At 37.2% G+C, this 20,814-nt stretch overlaps 1 protein-coding gene and 1 long non-coding RNA gene across 2 annotated transcripts; both read right to left on the bottom strand.

The window, feature by feature from the left end:
- Positions 1 to 7,233: 7,233 nt before the first annotated feature.
- On the bottom strand, positions 7,234 to 8,209 carry LOC125780498 (snaclec agglucetin subunit beta-1-like). Its single transcript, XM_049482769.1, has 2 exons — positions 8,185 to 8,209; positions 7,234 to 7,598 (listed from the first exon to the last, which is right to left on the bottom strand). Exons 1-2 carry the CDS (start codon positions 8,207 to 8,209, stop codon positions 7,234 to 7,236), a joined length of 390 nt encoding a protein of 129 aa, XP_049338726.1.
- A 21-nt stretch (positions 8,210 to 8,230) lies between these two features.
- Positions 8,231 to 10,841, bottom strand: LOC103024815 (uncharacterized). The gene is made up of 3 exons (XR_007440543.1): positions 9,854 to 10,841; positions 9,553 to 9,767; positions 8,231 to 8,504 (listed from the first exon to the last, which is right to left on the bottom strand). It is a non-coding gene; the product is annotated as an uncharacterized LOC103024815 (long non-coding RNA).
- Positions 10,842 to 20,814: the final 9,973 nt, after the last annotated feature.

The raw sequence follows: 20,814 nt of genomic DNA, 5'->3' as shown, positions 1-20,814 counted from the left end.
TGAGTCTGCTAAAATACTGTGATGACCAATTATACTGAAAAGTGGAGGGGCTAATTGAGCGTGAGGGAAGTCAGAGAGGAGCAGTGTGAGTGAGTGGATTTGTACCGAAGAGATACTGAAACTTAAGAAGAAGAAGAATCTATCTCATTACACAAGTATTGATCAATACCCAATACCAACGTTAGTATCAATACTATCGATATTTTAAATCGATCTGCCCACCTATAGATACTGTATCTCTTCTTCCAAGGAGGGTCTTCAGCTTCACACACTTTCCTGCAAAGCTGCTCCAAACTCCTGCCTAAATCCTCTGAGTTCACCCGCCCCTCCCTTTTTCATTCCAGTCCAAATGCATCCTAATACTAGTAAATATGTTTGCAGTAACAAATTACACAATTACAAAAAAATAACACCTAAACCCTTAATCACGGTATCATGGGATCCTCAGTGGAATGTGTTGCAGGCCTGAAATGCAGGTATTGATATAGAGTGTATTAATAAATTAACTGAAGTTGACTAGATATAACTTCTTGTGAAATAAATCGGGTTTTATCTGTAGTAAAATAAAAGGAAACAAATTGTAAGAAACACTGTAGTTCCTTTATTAGACTTTTTTCTGATTTGGAGTTACATATTAGGTGTATTTACCTGGAAGGTGTTTTTACAGAAGTGAAACTCTTCAGGAACACAGCAGAACCAGCTTGGAACCTGTTTGTTTAAAAGATCATTATCCAGACAGCACACTTTGCACTGTGTCATATGGAAATTATTAGCATCAGTATCACTTATCAGGTGCAATCTTTTATCATGTACTCATTCGTTATCTGTAGACAGCGGTCTACTCTATATCTACTGCCCTGGTGCTTTTTGCTGTTTAATTAACTTTATGAAAATGACTTGTGTACTGTGTGTCATATTTATAAGACTTTATAAGACTGAAGTTAGCAATTTAGTGGCACAATATTTAAAAGATATTGGTAATTTCATTAGTGATTTTGTTTATTTTGTCATAGAGCAAGTTGTAGTTAAAGAAAATTTGTAACCTTTTCTATGAATGGTATGTCTATTACACTTTATAAACATATGCATAACATTATAATGCATTCATAAGGCATTATAAACATGGTTATACATATTTAACATAAACTGTGTTTGCCATACAGTATGTTACACATCTGGGTTAAAAATATATATATTTCTGTCATTATTAATACAGTATATTATTATGATGGATATCTTTCACTTTACTTAGAGTGTACAACAACACATTATAATACATTATAAATGAATGAAAACCATTATAAAAGTAACTGTAATATAATTAATGAGTGATTAAAAGTAATTTAATGACCTTTGTCAAGGCAGCTTAACAGGGTTAGGGTTGGGGTTGGGCACAGAGAGTAGTCAAAACAAGCAAGGTGAAGCAACACAGGTAAACAGCAGCAAGAGGGAGTAAACATACCCGCCACAGCAAGGCGATATCAGAGGGCAGGCAAAAATCTGGGTTGGTAAAGACCAAAATAAGGTCAAAACACAGGCAATGGGAAAACATGTCAAATGAGGATAAACCATCAATACTCGGCAGAGAGTAAATGAAGTGATGGTGTATATATAGTGTGTGTAACAGTTGAAATCAATATTCAGGTGATTGACTTATGGTTAGTGCTGTGTGCAGTGTCAAACTGTGATCATGAATGGGAGTGATGTCATTGTGTGGTGCATTCTGGGTATTGTAGTCAGTCCAATCTAGGGCCAGTTTGCAGTGTGAAACCCATATGGGCTATGTCGAATCCCTCCTGCTCCCATCAGTGACCCTGGTGGGAGTCCATGCCAAATAAAATTCTTTAGCATGTGCCATCTCCTTGTTTGGTGAGTATAATATATTGTATTTTTTGCACTATAAGGCGAACTATCAATAAACATCTATTTTCTGGTTTATTTTCAGACAAAAGGCACACTGGATTATAAGGTGCATTTTATGGCAATGCAATGTTTTCCTTCTAATTTAGCAGGTCTCACTGCTGGGTGGCGAGACCTGTAAAGATAACTCTTAAAAAAAAAATCAGAAAAGTTATATGAGCGCTGGCTGTTAATTTACACAGATTTCTCTACTGAAAACTGAGGTGAGTAAAGCACCTCTGATTATTTACAGTAAGCTTACATTTCCAGATTTCCACTAAAGCTGGAACACTGGCATTGGCAGCTAACCACTAGCGGGTAATGCTAATGCTGCTCCAGCAGTGCTAGCCGGGGTAAGCACCAGGCTACAGGCTGATAATACTCACCTCCGGACAGCCTTACCCTGCGTTCACACTGGAACACGACGAGTCGCTTGTGTCGCCCAGCGTTTGTCGCTTGTGGGCGTGTCAAGCTCAACGCCCGCGTTTATCATGGTCCAGCCTCCGACAAGAAAAAAGGCACAAAAAAGGAATCACTTGGCCACTTTATTCTCCAGCTATAACTCCCAAACTTGCTGGACTCTTGTGCGTTTCTGTGATTTAACTGCGCTGGAAACGCAGCCGTTCCCACAGACTGATGTGGGTCCACCCCGTTCAACAGAAAGAACCGGGAAAGAAACTAGAAATTCAGAGAGCAGGAGCTTGAGGACGTCGAACCGCCTTGTTTGTGATTGGTCCAAAGAAAAGCTAGGAGCCAATCGGGTTAGAATGTCGCTTCACCGCGTCATAACTCATTTGCATAAAGTTGAGAAAAATTCATCTCCGTGTCGCTTGTCGCTCTGTCGCTTTGTCGCTTGTCGCCTCTCGCGTGTCGCGGCGACAAATCGCGCCCTGCCATAGGAAATGAATGGTCGCCTGTCGCTTTGTCGCTTTCCAGTGTGAACGCAGGGTAAGAGCTAGTGTTTAGCGCAGTTAGCGGCTAATGCTAATGCTCCTGGAAAACAAAACTGAAACTCCTGTATAACACTGTACTTTAGCTGAGTAGTTTTACTGCTCCTTAATACCTGACTGGATTATAAAACACTGACGATTTGGGAAAAATAAAAGAATTTGCATGTCAGGATGTATCATGGCAGGCTACTTTGAATTTTAAAGGCTGTGCTGTTTATTTGTAAATTAGATATTAGAGAGCAACAGTCTATATCAGTCCAAACCCCAGACAAAATATCAGCAATGAAATTCAAGTAATTTACTATAGATTTAGTGTTTTAAATGGCAGAGTAAAAGAGCTTTTAGTTTAAAGTAAAGAAAGAGCAAATTTAACTTAACCCATAAGTGTGTGAAACTCAGTGAAGAGAAAATACAGAAAAAAGAACTTATCTTTTTTTGCAAATTAACTCATTCATTCCTTTATTGATTTAAAAAAACACAGTAAAAGTGATTTAGAGTCTATACCTATATATTAAAACATATGCTCACTGTAATCACCGTAAATCTAGCCAGGAGACCCAATCATTTCCAGAGACACCAGGAAGTGCAGCATAATATATATAGGAATTTGAGTAATGTCTTACATGTTGGTATATGCTATTATCCTTATTTTAGTCATATATCATATAGACAAAAGTATTGGGACACCTACAGAAGATTTTATGGCATCCCATTCTAAACCTATAGTCATTAGTTTGTAGTCGATCCCCCTTTGCAGTTCTGTCAGCAGGTGTAAAGTGTTGAATAATTTTGAACACTTAAAGTTAGTGCTCCTCGGCACTAACTTTATATCGTCTGACACGTTGTGTCTGTGTTGCTGTGGTTCCAAAACTCTTCAATTATCAATAAAAAACACTTTAAATCTAGAAGATAGAAAGAAATTTCAGTTCAGAGTTCAGTCAGCTCTTTAGCTCCACACACTGTTTTGTCTGTGAATACAAATTGCAAGACTAGGGGCTTCATCATATACAACTGTGGCAATGGAATTGAACGAAACACCTGAATTAAACGATTTAATGACTAAATAGTGTCCCGTTAATTTTGTCTACATGATGTAGAATCTAGCAAACTGACTAAGAAAAACTTAAACTTTTAAGCAAAGAAACAATTCTACTAAATGATTAAATGTTTCTACTAGGCATACTGCAAAGTTTACCTCTCACTGTGAGGGACATTTTGCCAGGCTATGGTAAGAGTAGAAGGATACATTACAGTGACTTGCAAAAGTAATCATACCCCTTGAACTTTTCCACATTTTCTCACTTTATAACCACAAACGTAAATGTATTTTATTGAGACTTTAAGTGATTGACCACCACAAAGTATTGTATAAGTGTGAAGTTATTCCATTCCATGCACCATTCGCTGCAATTACAACTGCAAGTGCTTTGGGGTTTGTCTGTGGATTTCTGCAGCTCCTCCAGAGTGACCATGGGCCTCTTGGTTGTTTCTCTGACCAGTGCTCTCCTTGAGCGATCTGTCAGTTTGGGTGGACAGCCATGTCCGTGCAGTTGTATAACCTAACCCTGCTTTAAACTTCTTCTCCACAACTTCACTAATGTTCACAAATAAACCACTAAGGTCATCACAGAACAGCTGTATCTATACTGAGACTAAAATACACACAGCTGCAGGACTATTAACTATTTAATTTACTTCTGAAGGCAGATGACTGCACTGGATTTTATTTAGGGGGTTCAGAGTAAAGGGGGCTGAAAACTTTTGCACATCACACCTTTCAGATTTTTATATTAATTTTGTTTTTGTAACATTTTCATTTCACTTCACAATGATGTGCTACTTTATGTTGGTTTGTCACTTTAAAAAAGCTCTATGAAATACATTTAAGTTTGTGATTGTAAGGGGACAAAATGTTTAGAAAGGTTCAAGGGGATGAATACTTTTGCAAGCCACTGTAAGTATTGCAGTGGGACTGAATGAAACACCTAAATTAAATGACTAAATGGTGTCCTAAGTAAAAGTTTTAACTAAGCACATTGAAAAGTGTGTGCTAGACTATGGTAGGAGTATAAGAGTGAAATAATGTGTAACACAAATAACAATTTCTGTTCAATTACTGGATAATTATCGTTTTTTCTGAATATTAGCAGTTGAGGTCTTCCTTTGCCTACCAGTCCTTTTGTGATTCATGAGGCTTCCAGTGTGTTTTTCTTCTTACTGTTATTACAGTGTTATTTCAAGCGATTCCAGTCTCAAAATAGCTTCTTTCACTTTCGTTTTTTGTGGAAAATGTGGAACATTTATCAGTTTCCTGATCTTATATCTGCACTAATAAAGAAATTAAACACACCTGAGGAATCATAAACACCTGTGTAAATATTGGGAATGTGTCAAATACAGTCATATGAAAAAGTTTGGGCACCCCTATTAATCTTAATCATTTTTAGTTCTAAATATTTGGGTGTTTGCAACAGCCATTTCAGTTTGATATATCTAATAACTGACGGACACAGTAATATTTAGGATTGATGAGGTTGAATGAGGTTGAATGAGGTTTATTGTACTAACAGAAAATGTGCAATATGCATTAAACTAAAAACCTAATATGGGGTTACATATTAGGTGTATTAACCTGGAAGGTGTTTTTACAGAAGTGAAACTCTTCAGGAACACAGCAGAACCAGCTTGGAACCTGTTTGTTTAAAAGATCATTATCCAGACAGCACACTTTGCACTGTGTCATATGGAAATTATTAGCATCAGTATCACTTATCAGGTGCAATCTTTTATCATGTACTCATTTGTTATCTGTAGACAGCGGTCTACTCTATATCTACTGCCCTGGTGCTTTTTGCTGTTTAACTAACTTTATGAAAATGACTTGTGTACTGTGTGTCATATTTATAAGACTTTATAAGACTGAAGTTAGCAATTTAGTGGCACAATATTTAAAAGGTATTGGTAATTTCATTAGCGATTTTGTTTATTTTGACATAGAGCAAGTTGTGGTTAAAGAAAAACTTGTAACCTTTTCTATGAATGGTATGTCTATTACACTTTATAAACATATGCATAACATTATAATGCATTCATAAGGCATTATAAACATGGTTATACATATTTAACATAAACTGTGTTTGCCATACAGTATGTTACACATCTGGGTTATTTTTTTTTTATTTCTGTCATTATTAATACAGTATATTCGTATGATTGACATCTTTTACTTTACTTGGAGTGTACAACAACACATTATAATACATTATAAATGAATGAAAACCATTATAAAAGTAACTGTAATATAATTAATGAGTTTAAATGAAGTGATGGTGTATATATAGTGTCAGCAATGTCCGTACAGTTGTATAACCTAACCCTGCTTTAAACTTCTTCTCCACAACTTCACTAATGTTCACAAATAAACCACTAAGGTCATCACAGAACAGCTGTATCTATACTGAGACTAAAATACACACAGCTGCAGGACTATTAACTATTTAATTTACTTCTGAAGGCAGATGACTGCACTGGATTTTATTTAGGGGGTTCAGAGTAAAGTATTTCAGGACTGAAATGATCATCATCTTGCTGCAGATGGTGTCACTGTGCATCGGTCAACAATACAGCGCACTTTGCACTGTAGCTGCAGCTCTTTGGAGGTGGTCTGTGGATTGTCCTTGACTGTTCTCACCATTCTTCTTCTCTGCCTTTCTGATATTTTTCTTGGCCTGCCACTTCTGGGCTTAACAAGAACTGTCCCTGTGCTCTTCCATTTCCTTACTATGTTCCTCACAGTGGAAACTGACAGGTTAAATCTCTGAGACAACTTTTTGTATCCTTCCCCTGAACAACTATGTTGAACAATCTTTGTTTTTTAGATCATTTGAGAGTTGTTTTGATGAGCCCATGATGCCACTCTTCAGAGGAGATTCAAATAGGAGAACAACTTGCTATTGGCCACCTTAAATACCTTTTCTCATGATTGGATACACCTGGCTATGAAGTTCAAAGCTCAATGAGGTTACCAAACCAATTTTGTGCTTCAGTAAGTCAGTAAAAAGTAGTTAGGAGTATTCAAATCAATAAAATGATAAGGGTGCCCATACTTTTGCACCGGTCAAATTTTGGTTTAATGCATATTGCACATTTTCTGTTAGTACAATAAACCTCATTTCAATCCTGAAATATTACTGTGTCCATCAGTTATTAGATATATCAAACTGAAATGGCTGTTGCAAACACCCAAATATTTAGAACTAAAAATGATTAAGATTAATAGGGGTGGCCAAACTTTTTCATTTGACTGTATATGGTGAAATCGAAATGTATCCAAATATCTTTAAATTAAGTGCTGGAATGTGTAATTTAATCAGTTTTGATTGCTCTAGATGATGCTGCAGATGAAGTTGAGGGTCTGGGTCTCAGGCAGACTGATCCACTTCTTACTTCCAGACTGAACCGCTCCTGATCTTTCAATTACGCTACAGTCTTCTTCCCCCGTCCCGTTCCCTGCAGCCCAGTTCTGGTAGCAGATGGAGTTTCCACTCACCCAGAACCAGAAGCTCAGAGAGCAGGTGTGACGCAGACCCACCCACACATTATCAGTGGTGGAGGCACTTCCTGCTACAGTCTCCACCCAGCGTTGAATTTCCTCAGTGTGAACAGAGACCAGGTCCACATGATTCTCTCTGCAGTATCTCAGAGCTTCTCTCCACGTCTTCTTCTCTTTAATCAGGATCAGAGGGATGTCTGAGAAAAGTTAAACATCATGTCAGACAATCAGGTTAGATAACTGCATATGTCACATGTCTATATAGTAAACATAATTGAAAAGTTTATCACACACAGAGTGATCTGTTTTAGGCATTTATTTATTTAATTGTTGATGATTATGGCTTTCAGCCAATGAAAACCCAAAAATCAGTGTCTCAGAAAATTAGAATATTTTATAATATCAATTGGTACTTTGGGCAGTGTGCCAAATCCTGCTGGAAAATGAAATCCTCATCTCCATAAAAGTTGTCAGTAGCAGAGGGAAGCATGAAGTGCTGTAAGATTTTGTGGGAAAACAAAACTGCACTGACTCTAGACTTGATAATAAAACACAGTGGATCAACACCAGCAGATGACAGACATGTCTCTCCTCTAAACCATCACTGATTGGTGGAAACTTCACACTAGACCTCAGGCAGTTTGGACTGTGTGTCTCTCCACTCTTCCTCCAGACTCTGCTCCCTTGATTTACTTTAAATGAAATGTAAAATTTACTGAAGATCAGTGATGGTTTAGAGGAGAGACATGTCATCTGCTGGTGTTGATCCACTGTGTTGTATACATATCTGCCTCAGGTATAACTGCATGCCATCAGGGATGCATTTTTTTTTTTGTCAAAGAGTTTAGTTGTGGTTTAAATTGGTGTATTTCTGTGTATTTTCCTGTAAGTTCTCTGGAATTCAGATCAGTATCAGGTGTGTTGCTCTCATATTACTCACCATCATGGCAAATAGAATAAGCCTGATACCAACACCCTGCATCATTCCATCTGTATCCATATGCTCCTATGGTCTGCACACAGTTATTGGTCCCATGGTTGTTTGGCTCTCCGGGGTACCAGTCACTGTATGAGGAGTCACTCCCATCTGACCAGATCCAGCTCTAGAGACACATTAACACCTGATCAATAAACTGATTAAACACCTGGGCCAGTTTATGTGCTTCTGTGTATGGAGATGCTCATAGATGTATATATATATATATATATATATATATATATATATATATATATATATATATATATATATATATATATATATGAGTACACAGTCTCTAGCCACACCCAAGCCTGATTATTGCCACACCTGTGCTCAATCAAGACATCACTTAAATAAGACCTGCCTGACAGGTAAAAGCTACACATCATGCCCAGATCCAAAGAGTCAAAAAGTCAGGAGCTATTGACAAAAGAAGGTAATTGAGATCTATCAGCCTGGAAAGGGCCATTTCCAAAGCTTTGGGAATCCAGCAAACCACAGTGAGAGCCATTGTCCACAAATGGCGACCTTCCCAGAAGTGGCCGGCCGCCCAAAATTACCACAAGAACGGTAAGGTGTGTGTGTGTGTCTGTGTGTCCATATAAATATAAAAATTATTCATTTACACAATTATTAATATGTCATACCATATGTCTGTCTCTGTTAAAGAGCATAATACAAAGTAATTCAGTGAAAGTGAAAGCAGGTATTTGTAATGTGGGACAGCGTCCTGTATCATTACTACATCTCTGCTGTTTGTAAGAAACCAATCCGTGTGAAAATTGGGGATAAATTGGTAGAGTGGTGATTATTATAGGTGTATTAAGCACCTTTCTATTTTTTTTTTTTGTTAATTTAAGTTACCAATTGGAAACTGGGAATTTATGACTATTACAGTCATATAAGCTTAAACGTTGATATTTTGTCTCATATTCATCTTTTAATATCAAACCCAAATTTTTTCAGTCTACAGCAGAAATAAAGGGATCTGATTCACTGTTCCAATGCTTTTGAAGAGGACTGTGTATTCATCAGTTTGTTATGAAATATTGACACAGTGTAAAACTACAAATAAAAAGCACCATTTTGTCAAGCACTGAACACAAAACACAAAAATTAAGTAGCAAAAACATATAATTCAGTCTTTCCTTTAAATTAAAACATCTGCTTACTTTTCCGTTTGTTTCAGGGTTCATTTTCAGTCCTATCCAGTAGTTGCTATATCTCCAGTTAACAATAGCTTTTACAGTGTCCATTTCCTCCTCGTTTTGAATGGTTGCCAGATCAGTGAATTTCTCTCTGCAGTATTTCTGAGCTTCAGTCCAGGTCTTTCCTTCGTTCACCACATAAAACTGACGAGTTCCACAGAAGGAGAGAGTCCACAGAGCTGTAGGGGTTAAAATCTCTCATCAGCATGGCAGTACAGTAATGAAGCAGCAGAGAGTTTTACACATGATCATGAACTCCACTGACCTGAGAACAGCAGGAGACAATGCAGTGCTGACCTCATGACTGTGAACGAGATTAGATAGATAGATAGATAGATAGATAGATAGATAGATAGATAGTTAGATAGATAGATAGATAGATAGATAGATAGATAGATAGATAGATAGATAGATAGATAGATAGATAGATAGATAGATAGATAGATAGATAGATAGTAATCAGGCTGATTCATGTACATAAACTCATAGAATATGACTTGATGCAAACATCATGTTTTCTTCCTCGGTTTTGTTTGGTGCCCCAACAAACCATGTGATCACATTGTCTCCTCCACAGACTGTATATAAAGATGGACTCTGTGTCGCCGTTCCCATTCATTCAATGAAAATGAAGCCAAAATCTTCCGCCATTTTGGCGATTCAGAGACCAGAGTCTGCGCAGTAGAGACCAGAGGAGGGAGAAAGGCTGTGGAGAGACCGCCTACTCATTTAAATAACCCCGCCCCTGAGGGCTGCCTCGCGGTCACAGACTGCAGAGCGGGGCGGAGCGGAGCTGACGGTCTGTTATTGGTCCCGCCCATAAGCAGCCCTTTTACAATAACCACACCTTTTTTGAATAGAGCCGAATAAAGTTTTAAAAACCGAATTCTGTGGGGATATAAAAATTTGACAATATAAGCAGAGGTTACACTAGCTGCTGCATTTAAATAATGGAGGTAGAATTACAGTATATTAGAAAAAAACGTGATTGAAAGTTGTTCTGTTTTGCCATTGAAACCTATGGGGATGGGTGGAGTTACACAGCTTTCTGCAGCCGAACAGCAGGGGGCGCCCGACCTGTGGTGGCTTCACTTTTAAGAGACGATGCTCTGTCCAGCTATACACAGTCTATGGTCTCCTCTGATTGGTCAGAGCTGTCTATTGTAAGCCAGAAAACTGCAGCTTGAGGGCGCTGTACGCCTGACCCCTACTGCATTCAATTGTTTCTCCAGTGGCAGAGAAGTTTGGCGCTGTTTTACATTTTAAATTTACTTTTAAGTGTATTTGAGTCATAGATATACAGTAAGATAAAATTTTAACAAAACCCAAAATTGAACTGAATTGTTATAAATGATCAATCTGTAAAAGGTAATAAACTTCCTGTAAAATAATCATTATTACAATATTATAGTACTAAAATATTACAATCAACATGAAAAGGCAATAAAACCCAAAAATATAATGAAAGATTTACAAATTATCAACCTAAAAATGAAATAAATCTCAATAATGTATTAATTTATTACAAATTACCTAACCTAAAACCTAACCTAACCTAACCCAAAAAAGGCAATATAGTATTACAATCAACCATGAACCTAAAAAAATAAAACCTAATAATCTACTACAAATTGGGGGAACAATGGTGAAAAAATAATTAGAAATGTAATAAAGTTTAACTTAAACATGCAATAAATGTATTGCTAGTGATTAACCTGAAACTGTAGTAAAACTCAGTGATTTAATGTTTTATGATTTATAAATATAAATAGCCTATACTAAAAGGAAACTCCCGGCTCTGTAAATGTGCTCACTAGCATTAGATTTACATAAATAGCTGTTGTGATAACGTCTGTAAACACAGATAGGGAAGTGTGGGTGTGTGTGTGGTGTGTTTGTGTGGTCTAATACTGTTGTTTTAACATTTACCCTTAACCTAAATAAATGTTTAGGAGTTGGTTCTGTTTAAACAATAGAACACGAGAGGGAGTGTGTTATCACGAATAATTATTCGTGATAACACACGACCTCGAGTGTTCTATTGCTTTTATGCAACAGTTTTTTTTACGAAATGAATAAAGAAAATAAAACAATGAACTTTAAGAAATTCAGAATGAATATGCTTTAATATGGACTGTGCCTTCCGCCAAAAAGTAGTTCCACAACAACTGTCACAGAACTGAAACTTAACTTTACAGTGTATGGTTTATACAGACTAACACCACGAAAGTTAGCTTGAAATCAAAATTGGGAATAAGTGAAGATGGTAACGTTAGGAGCGTGAAATAACGCTACTACTCTCCTCTCCTGCTCCGTGGAGTCGTCTTCAGGTGAACGCTGCACATTTTTGAGCATTTCTGCTTGTTTTGCTGGGTGGTGTTGGTTTTAGGTAGTCGGCTGGACTGTGGTTAGGTTAGCGTAGCTTGCTTTAGCTCAGCATTTGCTTAGCTTAGCCTAGCCTGGCTAGTTAGCGTTCTGGCTGTCAGACCACAGTAACCTAGCCTGTGCTAAGCTAACGCTGCTGCGGGTGTCCTGTGTGTATACGCTGTTGCTAGGCAATGCATCGGCGGAGTGATACAGGTTTAGTGTGAGAAGGCCATGATGTTATCACATATATCAGCACGGCTAGAACACTTCTCAACCAATCAGATTGTGAGGTCGGAACTAACTGTTGTATAATTAAGCAATAGAACACGAGAGGGAATGTGTTATCACGAATAACATCACGACTGTGATTCGGTCGTAGATCATCACAGCTGTGATGTTCCTCGTGATAACACACGACCTTGAGTGTTCTATTGCTTTTATACAACAGTTTATTTTTACAAAATGAATAAAGAAAATAAATCAAAGAACTTTAAGAAATTCAGTTTGAATATGCTTTAATAGGGACAGTACCTTTCGCCAAAAAGTAGTTCCACCACAACTGTAACAGAACTGAAACTTAACTATAAAACGGCGCATGGTTCATACAGACTAACAGCACAAAAGTTAGTTTGAACGCAAAATTGGGAATAAGTTAAGATGGTAAACGGTAGGACCGTGAAATGACGCCGATACTCTCTCATGCTGCGTGGAGTCGTATTCAGGTGAAAGCTGAGCATTTCTTTTGCTGGGTGGTGTTGGTTTTAGCTATCCGTCTGGACTGTGGTTAGGTTAGCGTAGCTTGCTTTAGCTCAGCATTAGCTTAGCTTAGCCTAGCCTGGCTGGTTAGCATTCTGGCTGTCAGACGGCAGTAGCTGAGCGATTTTCCTTCCCTTTTTTCCACGAAAGACGAGTCAGCGCTGCGGGCTGCAGGCGAGCGTGCCGTGGCTGAGCCCTAGCCTGTGCTAAGCTAACGCTGCAGCGGGTGTCCTGTGTGTATATACGCCATTACTCGGCAACGTGTCGGCGGAGTTTAGTGAGAGAAGGCCGTGATGTCATCACAAATCAGCACGGTTAGAACACTTCTCAACCAATCAGATTGTGAGGTCGGAACTAACTGTTGTATAAAAGTAAGTATACCAGCACTGGGGGACTCAAGGGGTGGGCATGGAGGGCAACTACACCCCACCCCCCCCCCCCCCCAAACCCCACCCCCCGTTGTCCCAGTGTCAAAAAAGAGACAAAAAGCCCTGTTGCCTGAACGTCTTGAGATAAAGTGGCTGCTAGTGTGCTAGTGCGTAAGATAAAATATATTTAATGGGACAAGACGAAGCAAATTGTTGTTAGTAAAGCACAAAATTATATATAAAAAAATCATTGTCATTCTTTGATCTATTCCAGCCACACCCCATCTAGAATATAGATGTCCTGTGTTCTACATTAGGTGACCTTTTATGTTTTGCCTAGTGAAAATCAGTGAACAAATCCAGGAAACATGCTGATAAAAAACTATTTGTTTTTGCTTCAGTTTCTTCTATTTTTATGTGACATTTTTTGGCTTTTTTCCACATATTTGCGGAAATGTTGTACATTGAAAAACAATACAACTTTGTACATACAAAACTTTTTTTTTTACTTTTTTAAGTTAGTTTAGTAAAGTAAATTTGGCAATATGCAGTAAGTATCGTCTTACAATGGACTTCACTTTGTTCTGTCTAGTACTATATTTAATCACTTTTTTGTAATGGCATTTGAACAGATATTGGACCTTATATGGGGTCTATAATGCCTAAAATGAAACTTGTGATGCGCTGTCCCCTTACCACTTATCACATAATGTTTCCAATGAAAATAAAACTAATGTTTTTTAAAATATTTTAATCAGTTTGATTACAACAACATTCTGTAATTAATCTCAATTAATGACAAGTTGAAATTTCAGGAGGGAGAAAAAAAAATGTGCTGTGTGGAACCCATTGCATTTAATTGAAAAACTATGTATACTTTTAAAGAAAAAGAGAATGGTAAAAATGAGAGTGATGTATGAGATTTAATACATATTTCAGCATAAATAAAAAGTAATCAATCTTCTGACCTCATACATTCGCTAAATGAAACCACTAATATGTCAAGTAACTTTTGTAAAAACTAATGAATTAAGGGCAAAAGCTGGGGCCAAATTCAGTAAAATTATTAATTTGAATATAAAAAAATGACTGTGTCAAAGTCTCTAGGTTAATTGTGTGCATTAACTGTTTAACAATGACAGCACTACATAACACATATTGCAATAGTTTTCTTTCTCTGTCTATTCATCATAAAATCTATTTAATTATAATTGTTTGTATATGAGAATCAGTAAATCAGCTCTGTTACACCAGCAGATGTATAGAATGCAGCCGATAGGCTCTTTACAGCTTTTTTCATTAATAAATGTGATTAAGGATATAACAATGAAGACAAAAGTACCATATGAATGAATCTAACCAATTTCTTCCTTTTAAGATTATTTTAAAATTATTTCTGGAGAAAAAGAGCTTAGTTCTAACAAAAAGCATATTTCAGATGTGTGACATTTTTATAATGATGATCTATTGTTCTTCTAAACTGAACACGTCTCTACGAAGGAAACTAGAGAAGGTCTGATCAGTGCTTTAAAAATATATATATCGTCAACACAATATACAATATTGCCATTTTGCTACATTTAATATACAGCTCTGGAAAAAATTAAGAGACCACTTCAGTTTCTGAATCAGTTTCTCTGATTTTGCTATTTATAGTTATATATTTGAGTAAAATGAACATTGATGTTTTATTCTATAAACTACAGACAACATTTCTCCCAAATTCCCATATTCAAAATATTGTCATTTAGAGCATTTATTTGCAGAAAATGAGAAATGGCTGAAATAATAAAAAGATGCAGAGCTTTCAGACCTCAAATAATGCAAAGAAAACAAGTTCATATTCATAAAGTTTTAAGAGTTCAGAAATCAATATTTGCTGAAATAACCCTGGTTTTAATCACAGTTTTCATACATCTTGGCATGTTCTCCACCAGTCTTACACACTGCTTTTAGATAACTTTATGCTTTACACTCCTGGTGCAAAAATTCAAACAGTTCAGTTTGGTTTGATGGCTTTTGATCAATCATCCAGCTTCCTCTTGATTATATTCCAGAGGTTTTCAATTCGGTAAAATCTAGAAAAAATATCATTACGTGGTCTCTTATCTTTTTATCCAGAGCTGTATATATATATATATATATATATATATATTATGGAACCATAAGAGGTTATTCCATAGCATTACTCAAAAACTTTTTATATAAAATATAAAAAGAAGAAAATTTAAGTAAAAAATGTCTTACCTGTTGAAGTGATGTACGGATGGTGGAGGCGCTGAACCGAGGCAGTGTGTGTCTCTGTACTGTAGCTTTAGCAGTGTGATATAATAGTTTAAACCCAGCAGAGCAGAACTGCCAGTTGTGTTTTGTTTGTTTTGCATTGCTGCTTTACTGGTAAATTAATGCAAATGAACGAAAACCCACAACACGCCATCTCTGGCTAAGAAGATATGCCAATATAGCCATCACTGGGTACCAAGAGCACCTAGAGACACTGTGTACCAAACACACTGTGCAGATTTACTGTGAAGCATGGTGGAGGCTGCACATTTTTGTCCCACAGATGATGCAGACCTAGATTTAGATGTCAGTATCAGTATCTCAAAAGATTAGAATATTATATAATACCAATTGGTGCTTTCTGCAGTGTGGGCAGTGTTCTGCCAAGTCCTGCTGGAAAATGAAATCCGCATCTCCGTAAAAGTTGTCAGTAGCAGAGGGAAACACAAAGTGCTGTAAGATTTTTTGGGAAAACAGAACTGCACTGACTTTAGACTTGATAATAAAACACAGTGGATTAACACCAGCAGATGACACGTCTCTCCAAACCATCACTGATTGGTGGAAACTTCACACTAGACCTCGAGCAGTTTGGACTGTGTGTCTCTCCACTCTTCCTCCAGACTCTGCTCCCTTGATTTACTTTAAATGAAATGTAAAATTTACTGATGATCAGTGATGGTTTGGAGAGACATGTCCATCATCTGCTGGTGTTGATCCACTGTGTTTTATTATCAAGTCTAAAGTCAGTGCAGTTTTGTTTTCCCACAAAATCTTACAGCCCTTCATATCTTAAAGCTTCTCTCTGCTACTGACAACTTTTATGAAGATCCGGATTTCATTTTCCAGCAGGACTTGGCACACTGCTCACATACTGACTTTTGGGTTTTCTAAAAAAAAAAGACTAAAGAGGAATACAACCAACCATTGAATGCTGTAAGTGCAAGGCTAGTATTTACAAGACATACCATGATGTATAGATATTCCACCAACTGTTTGTTAACTTTTTTTTTTATATTTCCTGTATGAGGATTTTTGTGTGATAAGCCCTAGAAACACCTGAGAGGAATCTCAGACGGCAACAAGGGTCACATTCAGAGTGATGTCCTTCAGTTGCCCTCCAGACTCCTCAGACAAGCAACATGTCTGTAAAAAGGTTATTTACATAGGTTCTATGTAAATTGCATTCAGTGTCTGCTTCCTGAGAAAAATCAATCCTTCTCCCTACCAGTTCTTACAGACCCTCTTTTCTTCTTTCTTTAAGTCATACTCCCAATGGATTTCCTCCCAATGATCCCCTATCCCTTGTTTTCGAATGGGCAATCCTTCTCCCGTAACTTAATTCCAAAGGAAGGAGTTGTATAACTCCCCATTACAAATGGGACAACCATTTAAATACCCAATTGCATCTCATTAAATCTCTTAAAATCAGTGATATAAAGCTGTAGAAAGCAATTTACCAGCCTCTTTTGTCAAATTGTCCCTTTCTGAACTCTAAAACTCAGCTCACTGGAGTTACTAAATCATTTTAAACTTTTAATATCTAACCACCTTCAGACAGCTTGTACCTGTTTTACTTAATCTTATTCAATCTTAACTTTTATTTCTAATTTTAGTTCTTTACTTTCTTTTTTTTTGTATAATGCTTTTTAACTTATTTTGATTCACTTCTTTCATTTGTATTATTATTCATGTATTTATTTACTTATTGTACTATGTAAAAGTTATTTCTAGCTTAATTTGATTTATTTTATCAATTCTTTAATATATATATACTTTCTACTAAAATACATTAATTTTCAATGGACATATATACAGCTAAAACAGGGAACAGCCTAGGGCATCCCAAATTATATTATCAACATTAACATTTTAATAATGGAACATTATAGTTATTATGGCTTTTAGAAAAATGTGTTTTAAGGGGGGGCTGGTAGTTTTTCATTACTTTTACTTTTATACTTTAAGTAGTTTTATAAACAAGTACTTTTTTAAACACTTTCACTTAAAGCTCCACTAGGTAGGATTGAGATTTTGTGCTCGTGGGCTCCCCCTACAGTTGTAGAGTGTAATAAATGTTTCAGGCCGATTAGTTTCTCTTTCTCGTTTTCTGGCTTTCACAGATATATTCGGTCTCTTTCCAGCTTCTGCCAGAGTGTCTGTATGTTAGTTTGTAAAGAATGAACCAGTAGTCCTTGTAGAACTGTTACAACTAACAAAAAGCAGGAAAGCAGGTCGCAGTTCTCGCGAGCGTTGGTCGCGGCCGCCTCGGAAAACTTACAGAGTCTGGATTGAGCTCAGAGGAGCTCTGGCACAGACACGAGCGCACCGCTGTTCCTCCTATTACACCTCAATGCAGCGCTGCAGTGAGTTTCAAGCTGTAATTTTACTTCTTTAAAAAGATCAAAAATCAAGGAAATCCTACCTAGTGCTGCTTTACTTTTCACACCTACCCAGATTAAGCCAAGTCATTTAAAATACAAGTATATACACTGTTACTGGTTGAGACAGATTGAGAGATTGTCAGTACGATTAAAATGATTTAAAAAACAAACCAACACTGCACATCCATTCTGTTCTAATCAAGTTTATTTTGTAGCTGTAAAAAAGAATGACCACCTCCAGCAGAAAACTATATACTCCAATTCTATTGTACTGCTATGAGTACAGGAATGTAAGGCACCTTCAGTGAGAAGAGTTCATCAGAAACCATCATTAGTTCCAAGCCAGTGTTTAACAGACAAAGCAGAGTTTTTCACACAGTATCATGTGTACGCTAAAGCTCTATCTGGAGGCGATTAGTTTCTCAGGGGGTTCTGGGGTAATTTTCTCTTTTATGGGTTTTTTTGTCCTCTGTGATTTTATTCCCCTCTGGAACGACCATGTACGTGTTTTTCTCAGACGTCCTCCGAGAAAATCACAAGCTGAATTATCTACTTATCTATTTCTCCCTGAACTCTTTTCGTGGTCCTCCGGTAATTTTAGTCCCATCCGGACTCACATCTCTGAGTTTCATCACCTCGCTTTAACAAAATAGCTTAATTACACTTTGGCCGTGCTTGTTTCCATGGAGATCCATGTAAAACACAACAGCGAGTAGAAATGGAGGAGCTACTGAACGCGATGTCGCTTGACCAAGAAAGCCTAAAAACTCACTGGTCCTCCTGTTTTTTTAATTGCATTCCAGATGCAAGAGTTTTATCACTGAGTAGAAGTGTGAAATATTTTTCACAGACGTCCCCCTGAGAAACGAATCCCATGTGGATAGGGCTAAAGGGTGCTTTCTTAAACTCAATTTATACTTCTGCATCAAAACTATGCACCGTAGCCTACGCGTATACATATACATATATATATATATATATATATATTTATTTTATACATCTGCTGGGGCTTTCCACGCCAAGCGACACGTAGTTACATTTCCAGAGAGGTGTGCGTCGAGCTATGCCGTAGGCTACAGTGTAGGGCATGCGATGATGTGTATGCTACACCATAGGTTCAATTCAGAAGTATAAATTGAGCTATTTCCTTCCTGTTTGGTCTGAACTTTCAGACCAGGGTTCAGACCAAAAGACCAAAATAGGGTGAGTCCAACCAAAAGAGATGGATCATCTCACCAGATCATCATCCACAATGAAAAAAGACATAGTAAAAGTTCCTTATTGCACTTGGTCACTAAACAGCTGTGTGAAACCATAACAATTAACAGCCGTTTAGCTCAAACATGAGGGGTGTGACTGATAATCGGGTTGGACCCTGAGAAGAGCTGGTTTGGATCCAGCCCAAAACCAGCTCCTCTTGTGGTCCTCGGTACAGTGGTTTTGGTCCACCCCTGCCAAACTGAACAGCGCCAAGGGTACATACAAACCAGAGTCTGTTTAAACCAGACCAAATAATGCAGATTTAAAAACACTAGGGCTGCAACGATTGGTCGATATAATTGATTATGTTGATTATAAAAAAAATGTATTGTCGACTAATCGATAATTTGTAGCACTAAACAAATTACTGTGGACAGAAACACAATGGGAGATAGGTAATGGGCTCAATCACACCTTTTACAGTCAACTCGGCCTGCGCCCAATTCCTCACTAAATAGCGGCACTTTCCACATTTAAATGGCATTTAAATGTTCTGGACTAGGGGTGGGCGATATGGCCCTAAAATAATATCACGATATTTCAGGGAAATATCGCGATAACGATATTTTTGACGATATAAAAAAGATATTTTATTAATTTCAAGAAAACAGTATTGCAGAAAAAAAAAATATGTCTAAGCTTTATTTAGTATAAATGCATTTCACACTTAAATATTTTTTTTTTGCCTTTTCAAGACTCTAATGTAACAAATATCACAAACTCCTTAAAAAATTTTTTGCATGATTTAAAATTTTACCTGCAACAAATTATACTAAAATATTCTAAAGCTTCAAAGTCAACAGAAGAACAAATATAAACTAAACATACAGATGACAAATATATATATATATATGCAAGAAATTTTGAACATTTAACTCCACGGATATAGGGAATTATCATGTGATCTGTTTGATTTTCAGACGCTTTGGGTTGAGTGAGGAGTCGACTCACTGAGTGAATCTATTCACAAGTCAATGATCCGTGATTCAAAACATTGTTTACAAGCTCAAGCGTTGATAGCCGCAGAGCCACGGAGAAACTCAGACAGTGGATTAAACTTAAACGCGAGTTTCTGACTGAAATAAGGACTCTAAAGTTCAAACGTGAAGGAAACAGAAGCGCACATTATTGTTTAACAATATATCTAACCGCACAGCGATGACTCTGCAGTTTTTAGAAACGGTAGGATTACGAATTTCACATCGCTGAAGTAATATGTCCACTATTTTTCATTACTTGCTCGGTACCTTTGTGTTTGGCTGCGTTTGGTAAAGCCTTTCTTCTCAACAGTTTAAATTGGCATCATATCCTAAACAAATCATATCCTATAGCTAAACAAAATGCGATAATTCAGTAATTTATTTCCAGCGTTTGCTCTTTCTGTCATAGGGAGTGTATATTTCCAAAGCTGTGGCGATGTTGTGCTGAATCAGCGTAGACTTGTCTGCTTGGAGTAGCGTTACTCACACTGGCCACTGCAGTCACTCCGCGACTTTTTTGGCTTTCCTCGTACTGAACTGGGTGTTTCTGTTTTGATATAATGCGCTTCGGACATACCTTACATATTACAGTGTGTATCAGATATTTTGTCACCAAACACTGCCACACTACTTAACTGGCTCTCCTATTCCGAACGGGCTTCTCCACAGCAGAGCCGCTTTCTGACATACTTGTTGCTGTGTCCAAACGCCCCACGTAATGAATGTACGCCACACGCGTAACTGTATGATGTACATACGTAAACAACGCAGAATACCGCTAATATCGCGATATTAATTTTTTTGTACCATTTTAAAAATTATACCGGT

This window comes from Astyanax mexicanus, chromosome 8, assembly GCF_023375975.1.
Source record: "Astyanax mexicanus isolate ESR-SI-001 chromosome 8, AstMex3_surface, whole genome shotgun sequence".
Classification (NCBI taxonomy): domain Eukaryota; kingdom Metazoa; phylum Chordata; class Actinopteri; order Characiformes; family Acestrorhamphidae; genus Astyanax; species Astyanax mexicanus.
This window is presented reverse-complemented; position numbering and strand designations above follow the sequence as displayed.